The following is a 14,645-nucleotide window of genomic DNA, read 5'->3' as shown; positions in this document are numbered from 1 at the left end:
TCGGGTTAAGAGCCGGGGTAGTAAGCCGAGGCCAGGAGCGCGAGAAAGAGAGGGCGAGAGACGGTGTTCCGGGGAGGGCTGGCAGGGAGAGAAGAGAGACTCCCGGAGATGCTGTCGGGAGACAAATGACCGCCGACCGACGGAAGACACTTCCAAATTGCTCTACGGTGTCGCAGTCCCGCCTCTTTTTGCGTGTCTCTTCGTGTATTCTTCGAATGCTCACTTGTAGCGGGCGGACGACTTATTAGCGAAATACCGCGGGATGCGGACGTGTGGCACGAGCGGCCGTTTGTTTCGCCGGTTATACATTCGCGATCTGATACTCCAAGCAAGACGCGAGGGCCCATGGCTTTCGTTCCCGCATTTAACTCGCATGCGAGCCGCAATTTCTATTTTCTTTGACGACCACGTACGGCGCAATTTGAAATAACAGTCTCCAAGTCAGAATGATAATTCAGGACACTTCCACTTGGATGTCGAAAAGATTAGCCTCCTGTTCGTTGCGAGAACTCATTTGCAACGCATCGAATTTAAGCTGTCATCTGTGTATCTAGCGATTGCTACACTCCTAATATATTTTACGAAATATTTTACCTACTTGCAATGCTTTTGTGCTTACAACTTAATGCACACGTGTACCCGTAAGTTGAAATAAAATGTTATTGTCACTCACCGACGATGCGCAGCAGCAGAATTGCGGTCCACGTTGAAACCACGTTGAAACCACGTTGAACTGCAACATACAAATATACATATACAAATTAGTGAGGCGCTAAATAATCAGTACTTCAGGGGAGAAAAACTGTTGCGCGTATAAAATAATTGCAAACTTCGCAAGATATAAATAAAATAATAAATTATATTATTTGCCACATGGTAATTTGCTCTGCCGATACTGCTCGAGGCCTTCATCTCCTTTTTTTCTCGTTTCTTTAAATGGCACTCGCTCGACAATCGCGAAAAAAGTGTCGATTAGGATCACGCACTAATCAAATGTGACAATCGCGCATTGTGCACAATTCCCACGTTAATCGTATACGACGCGCGCTTTAATAATGCAGTGGAGGTTTATGCGAACAAGCACGATAATGCGTTCGACATTGTCTTGCAAATTACGAATATCAAGCTGAATTTACGACAGTGGTGCGCGATCGACATGTATCAGGATATGAGATTAATCGAGATTGTATTTATTTTAATTAAACGTGTCGCAACGCCGCTCGATTCACGTACCGAAGTATCTCGGTGGAAATCTCGCGAGGTATCTAGTTGCCTCCATACGCTTGCAAGTCACTAATCGTGGGAATTAATTAATAGTACGGATCGACTATTAGTTTTCTGCTAACTATTCGTCGGATCGTATCTGCCGTTTTCAGTACTTGTCGCGATCGCGTTTCGAAGGATTAAACGACACACAGCTATTTACCTGTACCTACTTGCTCGAGTCTCGCTGCGCGAATAACAATAAACCGCATGTATACAATGCGGCGGCGGCGACGGCGTACACCGCAAGACGCGCAAACAATCGGAGCCGCGCACTGTCTATCTTCCCAATTAATCCGTTATTGCAAAAATTACGTAACACCATAAAGTATGCGCGCATCGGATATTCGGTGCTTTACGCTTTACTAATGCGATAAATTGATTTTGACAAATTGGGCGTTGCCATATATTGAAGCTAATATTCATTTAAACTATTTAAAGAATTGCATTTACATTCGTCTTTTTCAGAAAGCAATGACTACAAATTAATTTCCCTGCCATTACTTTGCGCACTTTTACGTCCCGAGAGCATTAAAGTTTTGATAAATCACGAATGGCATTGCTAATAAATAAGAAAAATAAAATCATCGTGATAACGTGATCTGCCACTTCCCGTATTCATTAAAATCACACAATTTCGCTTCTCTCGAGATATAAAAATAAGAAAAAAGTGTAACAATCAATTAATTTATATTTTCCAATTAAAATCAACTTTCTTTTAAAGTTTCTCGTTTCATTCTCGCTAATAAGAGAGGAAAATGTTAATAATTACTTTAGTGTAATAACCAATTATGTAAGGATATTATTTGCGAATAATTCCAAGACTGACGATATTAACGCGAGGTATCGAAGGCATTAAAGCGCTTAATGAAATAAAACCCTCCGGTACAGTACGTAACAGAATAACTTCAACTACTCCCGATGGCGGCGCAAAAGGCTGCCGCCGGCATGTAATGTCGCTTGTAAAAACGTGTAGCGTAGGAGTACCGTTAAAAGCACATCGAGGCAGTGTAACAACTTGATTTTTTTTCCACTCGCCCCCTCGCGCGCCGATAGAGACGTCAAATATTCCGGGAGAGACTGGTTCTCCACAATGGCAAGAAGCGCGATGGGAACCTGTTACGCCACTAAATATATTTACGGGGAAGAATTCGAGTGATGCATCGCGCGCGGTCGTTAACCCATTTCGATCTTTCTTTACGCGATAGCGGCATCGCCGCGGCAACACGTCGCCGCATGCCGAAACACGCGATTTATGCTCGCGCTAGGTCGCCCAGGATCAGCCCTCTCGTCCGACAGCATCGTTGCAACTCGCACCCACAAAAAAATTTCAGGGTCCAATGCTATTACACTTGAATGTATCATAAAATAGCATCGATATAGCGCCAATCATATTTATTGTAGAAAAAAGGAATATTTTAATTTTAAATGAAAAATTGTAAAATCTAGAATAAAATGGTAGTAGGTATATATCGTCTTTTGTCGAATATCGTGATGCCAACTTGGTGCGTTGTAAGATGGAGGGAAAATTTATTCTAAACGCAAGAATATATAAATTTACATTTATATAAGTTACTCTTTATATAAGTTACTCTCAATATATTAAGTAAATCGTTTTTAATTCGATAGAGGAGGATAAGAATTATTGACTATTTTGATATTGTCTTATTTTTATACTAAATGAGATCGTGAGAAATATAAATGCGTGAAGAATATTTTTGTCTCAGTAAAAGAAATTCTTTCTGAGGGTGCGTAATTATAATAAACGCATTCAATCCGGAATAATTTATGTCGCTTCATGACTTGAAATTAAATTTCAACATCAAAATGAAATTAACACGTCGTCGTAATATATGCCGTTTCTCTTATGCCGAAACCATAAATGTGTAAATTTCATAAAATAATAATATAGTAGAGTGAAGATCAGTTTTATTTCAGACTTAAATTTTACTATTTTACTATTTTACTCGCACTGTTTTGTAAAAACTTGCACATTTGGCATAAGACGACATAACATTTCCCTTATTCATCTTTGCTCTAAAACAAATTGTGGCACTGATTGTTCAGCCTGCAGCGTATTGCTTTCAGATGAAAATTGTCACTGGAAAAATCTCCCAGTAAATTGGAAATAAAACATTCCAACATGAAAACCTATCTTTGCACAGCAATAATTTTCTTTCGCCATAAGCGACCGGAAATAAATATTGTACTTATCTTAAGTCGTCAACCAACCTGAGCGCCTCGGACGAGCAATGAAAAATAGATGTGCACCGGAAAGCACACCGGAACTCGTTAACGGCGCGACGATTTTCTTTGTTGCATCACAGGCCGTTTGCAGTTTGACCGTAAAATTCAGCTTAACAAGAAACTGTTGTCGAATAATCTACTCGACGAGACGCCAGTTAAGCTGTTTCAAGATCGTCGCGCCTCTTAACTCCGTCACTATTCTACTCGAGTGAATCTTGCTCGAGCGTAACCAAGATGGCCGCGCAACGGTTTTGTTGGTCTTTCGCGAGACATATCATGTCGCTTTGCATCGTGCTGTTCGCTTCTAAGGCTGTTTTCCCCTGTGTCGTCGTGTCGCGATAAATCAACTTCCGAGAATTTCTCGAACATATTTTTCACGAAATGTAATCTTCGGTTATGATGGATCATTGTACTGCTTTTAAACAATTTCTAACAATTTTCTTTCACTATAGAACATTCGACTGCACATGTTGACGACGGGAATGTAACACGACAATATTGCAACATTGTTTTTGAAAAATTACTATCTCTGTATTTATGACTGCATTTTCCACGATTAGTCCAGATTACGAAAAGTCTGGATGTAGAACTCGTGTTCCTTCAAGCTTCGAGATTATTAATTATTTGACTGTGCCTACTACGTATCTAATTGTAAGTAAAAATGGTCAGAATTATATTTAAAAAAATGTAATAAAATTCTACAACGAAATCTCTCTGCTGTAAGTTTTTTGCTGTGTCTATAAGACCAAAAATCATAAAGAACGTGAATTTTGCGTAAAAAAATGCTCCACACATGATGTAGTTTACGGCAGTACATAACCCACTTTCTAAAATTGATATTTTTTTTACCGAGTACACGTCACTTCGGTAATAAAAGGATCAATCTGTTATTAATTATTGCGATTCATTATGAGAGCGGTTTGTTAAACATGTTCGGATAAAGATAATGCACAGATATACGAAAGTATACCGGCTCGCGTAATTAAACCAAATTTTCGGCCAAGTCAGCACATTAATCAAGCGAATTTCGCCGCCATCTGTGACCCTAGTAGATGTCATACATGGATATGGTTTACGCACGGCAGGTGGTCGCGTCGGCTGCCCTTTATCAGGAATTTCTTTCTGTACAATTCTTCAATGCGTACCTACATATATCGCTTTAGAGAATTGGATCGCTTGTAATTTCGAAAGAATTTCAACTAATCCGATTAAAATTCCGCACTAACATATATTCGATAGATGTATCTTAGCCGACGTGTTTTACTCTTCTTGTAAAACCAATAATAAGTAATTTTCATTAATTCGCTAATAATAAATAATAACTTGTAAATAATATTCGAATTTTTTAAAGCATAAATTTGTAGAAACCAGAATGTTTATCGACAAGAGGATCGACAAGAAAATTTTTCGGAAAAGGAAGAGCATTGGCGATTCTTAAAACTGCTTGGAAAGTTGAGGGGAAAAGAGGAAGGAGAAGACGCGAGTTGCGAAAAGACAGCCGAAGCGGCGAATCGTGAACATCAAACGAATTAAATCTCTGCGGAGAACCGACCGCAGAAACTAATATCTCGACGCTTCTTCCGTCCGTCCATTCGTCCGTTCGTTTACCGTTTCGTCGTCGTGTCTCAACAACTTTGTCGTGCAACATTCTCGTTCGCTTTGTCTTCGATTTCATTTGTCAATGCATTTTCGGACGTGGCTGCTTTTAGAAGACTAAAAATAATCATTAGGCTCGAGGAGAATATCTGAGGTAAATGAGAAATGGAGGTCGAGGAACGTATAATTAATTAAATTAATCCCCCTCCCCGTTTTTCTCCCTCTGTCACGATTAATATAAAATTACAGTTAATATAGAGTAATACAAAATTAAAATTAATTGATACAACATCGCAATTTAGATAATTATCACATGAAAAATGCATATTGCATGATTCTAAACTTTTAATTTTTTATAATAAGTTTCTCTTTCTTCTATTTTCCTCTATGTACATGTTGAGTTGCAGTGCGTACGTGTAATCGAATCAATATGCCTTTCGCTAAAGGTTCGCCTTCATTGAAAGTGTCTGATAGTCTCCTCTTTAATTATTTTCCTGAAGTCTATAAATCGGAAATTAATTTTCTCCCGTACGCGCGCGTGGATTATTAATATTTCCACCTATGCAATATTGATTTCAGTCGTAAATAAAGCTAAATTAATACATTCGCAAGTAGAATATTCTGGACATTCAACGTATGTTATTCAATCTATTTGCTACTCGCGCATAGAATTGATTGCATTTTTCTTTCTTTACTACTAACGACTACCTTCAATCCAATCCAACGTTTTCAGTACAAACGCAATTAAGATTATGTTTGACAGAGTATAATGAAGAACTACAGATACAATATCTCCGTAATTAACGTTGGCAATTTCCTCGGCAAGTGTCAGGATTCCGAGACGTTTAGACTAACGGTTAACTCTAAACGCCGGCTATTAGAGAAGCGGGGCATGTTGTGGATTGAACGAAACACATGTTACACTGTATTTTCGGGTTGTACACTGTATTGCGCTCAACGCCAAGCGCGTCTTGTACTTTCATGCCCAATTAGCGCAATAAAATGATTAGGACGAGTGTAAGAGCGTGTACCATTCTTTCAAATAAAGGCGGACTGTCCCCCCGAAAACAAGACATCCGGTCACCTTATATGCGCATGACATCGCTCGTGCCAGTCGGCGAGAGTTTTTAAAGTGGACTGTACGGTCGGGTTGCGCAGGTGTGACCGATGGCGGCGGCCTTTGATCCTGGAGCGACTCCTCGGCTACTTTGTCCACGACTCATCGCGCCCGCCTCCCTTCCTCCCCCCCTCTCTCTCTCTCTCTCATCATTCGATTCGATTATTTCCTAATGGCTAACGCCATTGCGAAAACGGCCATCGCGTATATTGCCCGGTAAACATTACGCGACGTTAAACATGCACGGGGTCGCTCTGGTTATTGGATAACGATGTTAATTGACAATATTTCCTTCGTCCCGAGGACCAGCGCGAGCATAACGAAAATTATAAAACGGGAACCGGTATTACGCGGCATCAGCTAATAGGACACGACGGCGAGCGGTGATTATTTTTAGGCTACTTCGCGAGGAGGCGATTAGCCGATGGAGTCGATACGGCAATTTTCTTGTCATGCCTCGCACACCGGATAGATTTTCCACCATCTAATCGAAAGCGATCGATCGTAGATCGATCATAGATCAATTATTAGATATTCAGATAAACCGTACGACTTCACGTGCTCCAATCTTGTTAAAAATTAGGTTGCGGTGTTCACCTTCATGTAACAGCATCCGATAAGATAGGGCACAGAAGATTGCTTTAATTGCCTACTCTTTAAACCGGCAATTAATTTATAATAACAAGCTGATTTTTAAGAAAATTGCCGCGTTTGCAACGAGTTCGATAAGATGCGGCGGAAATTTTTTAAGAACTTTTTAAAGCGGCAGAATCCAATCTCCCGGAAAGTATTTCGATATAAAAAAAGGCGTGTAATGGAAAAATATTAACAAAAACGCATACTGAATCTACAATATTTAAACGATTTATATATATACTTTCTAGCTGACTCTAAATTAAAATTCTAAATTAAAAATTCAAGTAAATAATTTAACGAAAATAACTAAGCAGTTTTTAGTTTTAAATCGTTAAAATATTGTAGATTCAGTATGCGTTTTTGTTAATATTTTTCCATTACACGCCTTATATATATATTAATAGAATGCGTTATATTCTATTCGGAGCGCATGTGAAGTATTAATGTAGTAGTAATATCGCAAAATGTAAGATAATTTATATTGATATATATCCGTGCATACCTGATCTGCTATAACTACAAATCGCTCTGGGGCTAAAGGCGAACGTCTGGTAGAAACATTTTGAACTTACAGCCTTAGCTAGCAACCGGGAACTACGATAGTTATGGCTCTCGGAATTTCGTGGACTGAGCACCGTAACGAATGCGTAATACTTTTATGGGGGGGAACCCTTCCATGTCTCGAAAATATATTTAATTTGTAGCCCTCGGAGACGATTCCGTGAAACACAATTCCGACGGCAGTCGCGTGAAAAAACGCTTCGATTCGCTTTGCATGTCCCCATCGCTACGGCATTGTGAAATTTCCATCATTGTACGTACGCATCGCGCATTCGCATATATAAATAGTACCTCAAAAGTCGTTTATTACGGAAGAACATCCTTTTCGGGAAATTGAAATAGACCAAGACCGAACCAGCCGTATTAGAGACTTACTTCAACCGCTTAAAAAATTTTATGTGTCTAAACAATAAATACTAGATTGATGGAAAAGGTATAAACATTAAATTTGCTGCAAAACTGTTCCCATAACGCACAGTCATTTGCTACGCAGCTGCCCTCAATCTCTGGCCGGCATGTATTTGGCAATCGGGTGAAATCAATTGGTAATTATCTTGTCCCGATTGTGTGCACCACATAACGTATATATATATCCAATATTTATCGACGCCTACATAAATTTATACAATATATAGAGAAACTCAACGCGTAAACGTTGGATCAATCCGCTGCCATATATATTCTTCTTATCGCGTGTCTATCTCTCGCCTTATTCCCATGAGGGATTAACAGCGCATAACGCACGTTAAGTAAGTGGCGAAAACGATAAAACACGCGGCGCGGCTAAGCATTCGCTTAATTTCCCAATATCCTTCCTTTTTTTTCTCTCCCGCGCGAACGCGTCGTATTTTACGCCTAACGCGTTTTCACGGAGAATTCTTTCCGCCGTGTAGCTTCGCGAACGATTACTCAGACAACGTCAGCGATAAAATCTTAATACACCTATTCGTATCGGTAGCTAATTATCGCATTGCGTTCCCGAGAGACACGGCTCGTCGGGACCCGACGGTCTCGTTATCGGCAGGATTTAATTGCCGCTGAATCGACGATTCATTTGCGCAATACCCGCGCCTCCGCTCATTCATTATCCGCGCGCGCGATAACCGGTGCGCGGCGCGGCGCGGCGCTACCACGAAGGCAGAATCACTTTCAGATCTTTCCGTGAGAAACCGTATGGATCACCGATAACATTTTACTTGGTCGTAAAACGAACCCTTTCATTATTTTTGTCGATCATCACGCTTGCTCCTTGGAACACTTTTACATCCTTCGCGGATTTCAAGGTTGACTGTATGTGCACATTTGAGAAGCGTGGAATAAATTAACTAGCGTGTTACTTAAACAGTTGAATTTTCGTATTAAAGTTTGACGTAATCGAGAGTAACGATATGTTCGAACGGCAAGGATGTGTTCATTGAAGATATTGAAAATACCTTGAAGTCACAGACCGATTGCAATTGTAAAAAGGAAAACTTAATTGTGTTGGTCCTGTGTATATTTGATGTATTGATTCGCTGCGCAATGCGTTGAAATCGGTATATATAAACACGACTAACCGTGTCTAATTTCTCGTGTTGCAGAGCAAGCCAATCACTTGAACCTGTTCAACAATCGCCAGCAGCCGAAGAAGAAGCGCAAGAGTCGGACCGCCTTCACGAATCAGCAGATCTTCGAGCTGGAGAAGAGATTCTTGTATCAGAAGTACTTGAGCCCGGCCGACAGGGACGAGATCGCCGCTCAGCTGGGTCTGAGCAATGCCCAAGTGATCACGTGGTTCCAAAACAGGAGGGCCAAGCTCAAGAGGGACATGGAGGAGCTTAAGAAGGACGTGCAGACTGTGAATCCAATTTTGGTCGCTCAACATCACAAGACTTTCCTAGAGAACGTGCAAGACCTGGGGATCTTGAAGAAACGACCATTGCCAAACTCCATGGACGAGAAATCGTAGAGGTCGACTCGAAATCGCCTTTCCGACTTTCTGTGTGCAATTGAGGCTCGACGGGAGGGAATCGGACAACGGACAGTTATTACTCATGTAATATCGAGTATTTTGGACCGAGAGGGAAGCTCGAATCGTGATACATAATTTCAGTGTATTATTCGAACAAGCACGTACGAAAATTGTTTTTATGCGCTCACGAATGCACTTGGTCTTCTTTTTATGCGCGATTCGGTTCTTTCATACATTTTAATCTTCAGAATCTCTTCACGAAGAAATTCTGAAGAGAGTCTTACGATAAAGAACACCACCTTCTGCGTACAAACATTATCTGTCTACTAATTTATTACGATTCAATGTTCAAGTTTCTTTTTTTTCAAAATTATAAAGCTGTTTAAGTTATTATTGCATCCAGTCTCTCGACGAGCGAGAATATTCCATAGCATTCTATAACGGTCCAGTTTCTGAGAAATATGACTGAGGGGGGGAGGAAATATCATTTTAAAATTTGCAAAAGGGATTTTCGTTGTGCTTGTTAGAACTGAAAAAAAAAACGTGACGTTCTTATGTCGTAATTTTACGGCTTTAAATGGAAAGCGCATCATAGTCCGCTGCAATTTTACGCGCAGAGCGCGGTGTATTATAATGTATTTATTACAAAATGGAGAAAGCGAGAGGAACGGGATTCGTGAGGAGGACCTCGGCTAAAACGGTCGATAATAAATTATTAAATGAATATTAATCCGTAAATTATAAATAACCCACGCGTTGTGGCCATTGTGTACATACATTGTATATAGGTATACATCGTTCCCTTGATAATGTTACGTATAGGCATGATAGAGACCGTTATACATGATTAGAGTTACAAGAAACCGTAAGAGCATAGATGGGACACTGCAATATACCTGATTATGAGTTTAATTAGTGAATTTTAGGAGCGAGTAAAATGTATATCTGCATACGGCGATTCGTAAAGTGATAGTGAGGTGCGTGAGACTAAAAGCTAGGAGCGCGTGTGTAAACCGACTTAGTACAGTGTATAGCGAAGCTAAATAAATGGAAACATTATTGAAACTGTTTCTATCTACCAACTTCTTCAACTTCTTCAGCCCCACTGATCTTTCCTTTCAATTCTCCCACATTATCTTGTACTATTTAAACACAGTGCAGGCAAAACCTCACAAACTGCAATTATTCACAAGCTTCAATGTTTTAAAGGTAAACAGTTTGTAAAAGTAAGAAGCGTTCGTGTTATTAAAATGTGATTGGGTAGATCGAAGAAGACACAGGGTAACGAAAACTCGCATAAAGATCGTGTTATTCTTTCGCGAATTGCTTTAACGAGGGGAGATTTATATTTTATTGCGCTTTGCGTAATACTGCGCGTAAAAAAGGCACGGCATGCAAGGAGCCGCAGAGGCGCAGTGCACAGAGATGAAAAGGAATTATTCTCCAAAAATAGCGTATACCGCGTTGCGGCCCTTCCGAGAATCTTTTTGAAGCCATTCGCGAGTATTTACCCAGAGACGTAATTTATTAAGATGAAGTCATTTCGCGAGCCTTTTCCTCGTTGTATCCGTCGGAGTCTGGCACTCGTCATAACCGAACGCTTTTGCTACCGATAGATTAGAACTCGAGTCTGTGAACCGCGAAATACTGAAGATATGTTGCAATATAACAACATTCTGAACGGTGAACGTTTCTATCTTCTCATGCAAAATATATTCGAGATTGTAACTACACAATATGAAACTCTTATTATTTAGAGCGAACGAGAAATAAATTGAAAAAAATAACAGTCAATTTTTATAAATTTACTATGTAAAATCCATTTTTCTTTAAGGGTAATTTAATAAATATCATTACACGTCAATTTCATAGGTTAACGAAAAACTTGACTTATTAAAGCAAAGTCCACTTTAGATTGTAGTGGAGAAATAAAGTCTCGTCGTTTCATCGCACTTTTAAAGTTTATAGTTGTTCGAAATGTTTTTAAGTACGAAGAAGAGGCATTGGGCGGGGAAAATTTTACAATGCAAAAATAAATAGCGGAAAGAATGTTCCGGGAACGTCAGTTTCATCAAGTTAGACACTTGCAAAAGCCGCCGGGCCCTTATTAGAAATGTTGAGGGAGCACTCAAGTATACACCCGAGAGGAGGCATATAATCAGCATATACTTAACGCGCGTAACACACGTATTTACATCCGTTATAAACATTCTAGATTCGATTAATCTATATATTGCGATGGCAGTAGCACGCGTTTTATATCAGAGATAATGACGACAAGTTAATGATAGACTCATTAACGACGCCTCGTATCAAACGGTTCCGTTTAACATCAGATATTCAAGTAACAGGAAGCAGGTCGGTAATGTCGAGCTATCTGCTCGTATATCATGCATCGCGAGACTCATCGCTGATATGCGATTAGCCGCGCTCTATTTATGGCCCTTATATACTTTACATGAAAAATATTTCCAAGCTTCCTCCGCGTTTATACCGTACATAAATTCCTATCTGCGAAAATTCTCTCAAATATCCGGCACTTTAAGAAATCGGCTGTTTATTGCGTTCGTTATGGTCGGCCAGATCGATACATGCGATCGTCGGAAAGCGAGGGCTTCGATGATTCGCGGACTCTCGGGTATAAAAAAACAACAACACCTGTTTAATGTTTAAAGAAGAAAAAGTATTCGAAGTCGCCGCTCCGAAGGATGTGGTTTTAGGCGCGTGAAACTAAGCGAGTGCAAAGAAACGCTTCCATCTCGCGACATATCGTTTCGCGACACGCAGGTCGAGACAAAGTAGCGCGACTCTCGTACAAACTTGAACGAGCGCGCGGACGTTCGTAGCCATCGCTGATACCGACGGGCCCTTATATGAAGCAGTAAGCAAGGTAGCCCATACCGCCCTGTAATTCAGACGCCGCAACATCCAAATAAAGAATTCATAATGGCGATGATGACCACCGCCAATTTTCTCGATATATCGGATACACCAATAATTCAGGCGATCTCCGATCGGAGCGAGCGTGCGATATCATTCATTGTATCTCTCCCTGCTCGCCCTCGTGCCCTTCGGAGCGCATTAAACGCATATCTATGGAATCGCGCGAGTAACGCGCGACATTAACGAATTATCGTTTAATCGCAACAATTTGGCCCAACGCCGTATACTTACGTCCTTATATGTCAGCTTTAATACAAGTTTTATTATCGCGATCGCGATACGGATATCCCGCGGCTCACACACGGCACCGCTGCTCCCGTCATATTGGCAATTAATTTACGATTCGCTCAATGTCGCGAGAGCCTCCCACCACCTGGCTCTTAATTATTTCCGATATATCGCTCGGTAATTAAATGGCATTACGAAACGGCGCTCGTTAATGCGGTTCCCGGGGACCGAGTTTATTCAACGTAGAGATTGAACGCGAAATGAATGTTATTACACATCAGATTATCGAAATATTAATTTCGTGGTAATTATCGGCCGGTCGGCGGCGGGCGAACTGCCCTCGTTTACCCGGCGGACTCTCGAACGGAGCCTCCAGTCGGTTCGATTAAAAACTCTCTTCATTTCGTTTAATTGAATTCCGCGAGTTTCCTCGCCGGCAATTTCGCGCATAATATTGAGAAACGACACATATGGCAATTACGAAAACGCTAATTCGCATATTTGAATTTAGCAGAAGGGCGTGTATTTTAACAGCGACGTTTTATACGTCGCCATTACGTATGACGCGAAGACAAAAGGAAAGAAAGACATAAATCAATCCGTGTAAAAATCGTAAGGCCCGCATCATTCCGGTCGCCAAGAGTCATCATTCTGGGGCGAGCGCGATCGTCCTTCCACTTAAAGCTAACGACTTGTTCAGGTATCTAAAGTGACAAGAACGACAGCCCATCGATGATAAATGGGATCGTCGGATATTAGAATTTTCTACGGCAACACTGCCGCGTTCTAAATATACATAAGCCCCTCGCGAGTCAAGATTCACTCTAGAGAATAGCCTTCTCGAACACGAGGCCCAGCCTGTCTCTCACGCTACGCTAATTTGTCTCTACGCGAAACGCTACATGCAATCGTCGCACGTGTCGACGAACCGTGCTACCGATCGCCAGGCAAGATCGTGCGAGCGCGTGCGGCAACATTATCCGGCGTTGTTTTGCATAAGCCCGCCAGAGGATACCTCGCGGAGCTCATTTTCCCGGCATTGACACGCCCACGTAATTCGGACTCATTTACTCGTTGACTCGCTTAACCCGCCAGCCAGTCATGCGTCAGTCAAGCCGGCGCGGCGCGCGGAGCGCCGCAGATCCATAATTTCGATTCGAACCGTTTCAGCACGCGAGAAACGAGTCTCCCCGCGCGCCGCGCGGATGTAATTAGACGTAGATCTAGGCCCCGGCCCATCAGCGGGCCTCGTTAATGCGATATCTCGGCCTCGCCGAGTCCCCCTCGCCGCGGCGCGGCGCGGCGCGGCGCGGCGAGCCGCCGATCCTAGCACCGCCGATCTCCCTCGCCCTCCCGCGCTCCCACTTCGCCCGCTCGTTGTTCCCTCTGTTTTTTTTTTATTTTATTTTTCTTCCCCCGATTCCTCATAGACTGACTTCTTTCACGTGGCTGATTTCTACCTGCGCGCGGTCTTTCATCTCGTCTTCGCCAACGAGGTCCATTTACACGGCGGGAGGACTTCTTTCGGGTGGACTAGCTGCGCTACGGCCTCGGCTAACGAGAGCTCGTAGCCCCGACGATGGAAGATTAATATGTGGGAGTGTTTAGGCGAGAGTGGGTGGGGGATCGAGACGATATATTATTCGCGCGGTTGGAATCTTGCGAAACGTTGTTGCCTCGGTTAGATAACGGATTTTTATCATCTACCGTTTGGATAGTAACAAGCGTAAGTAGTAACGAACGCGTGAGAATTTAGGCGTTAGATTTTGTCAATGGAGCACGAATGTGTCCCGCACAAGACTCCGATGGAAGAGACGGGTGCGAGCCCGGCAACATTTTCGTAACTTTATAATCCCCCAAGTTGCAGCGCTCGCATGTTTCGCAAGAGAAAATCTCCGTTCCTCGACGTAGCCGTCGAGCGCAATTTCGCCTTATTCGATTCCGCCTGAGTGTGCCGTGGCCTGCCACAAAAATCGAATCAATCGCGGCGCACCTCGCCGTGCTAATTAATAAGTCGCGCGAGAGCGAACGGAGTCTGGGAAACTGCTAAGTGATTAGCCCCTTCACACGCGTTATCGGGATAAAACCCGGTACGGGGTCTGG

The 14,645-nt window shown here is 42.0% G+C and overlaps 1 protein-coding gene across 1 annotated transcript in view; it reads left to right on the top strand.

Moving 5' to 3' along the window:
* LOC105567607 (LIM domain-containing protein A-like) overlaps positions 1-10,431 on the top strand; it is a 60,826-nt gene extending 50,395 nt beyond the window's left edge. The window contains exon 2 of the mRNA XM_012022588.1: positions 9,001-10,431. Coding sequence (XP_011877978.1) covers positions 9,001-9,368 — 368 coding nt within the window. The 3' untranslated portion in view covers positions 9,369-10,431. The remainder of the gene's footprint in view (positions 1-9,000) is intronic.
* The last annotated feature ends 4,214 nt before the right edge of the window (positions 10,432-14,645 follow it).

This window comes from Vollenhovia emeryi, unplaced genomic scaffold, assembly GCF_000949405.1.
Source record: "Vollenhovia emeryi isolate VEMERY1.0 unplaced genomic scaffold, V.emery_V1.0 DF939136.1, whole genome shotgun sequence".
Taxonomy (NCBI): domain Eukaryota; kingdom Metazoa; phylum Arthropoda; class Insecta; order Hymenoptera; family Formicidae; genus Vollenhovia; species Vollenhovia emeryi.
This window is presented reverse-complemented; position numbering and strand designations above follow the sequence as displayed.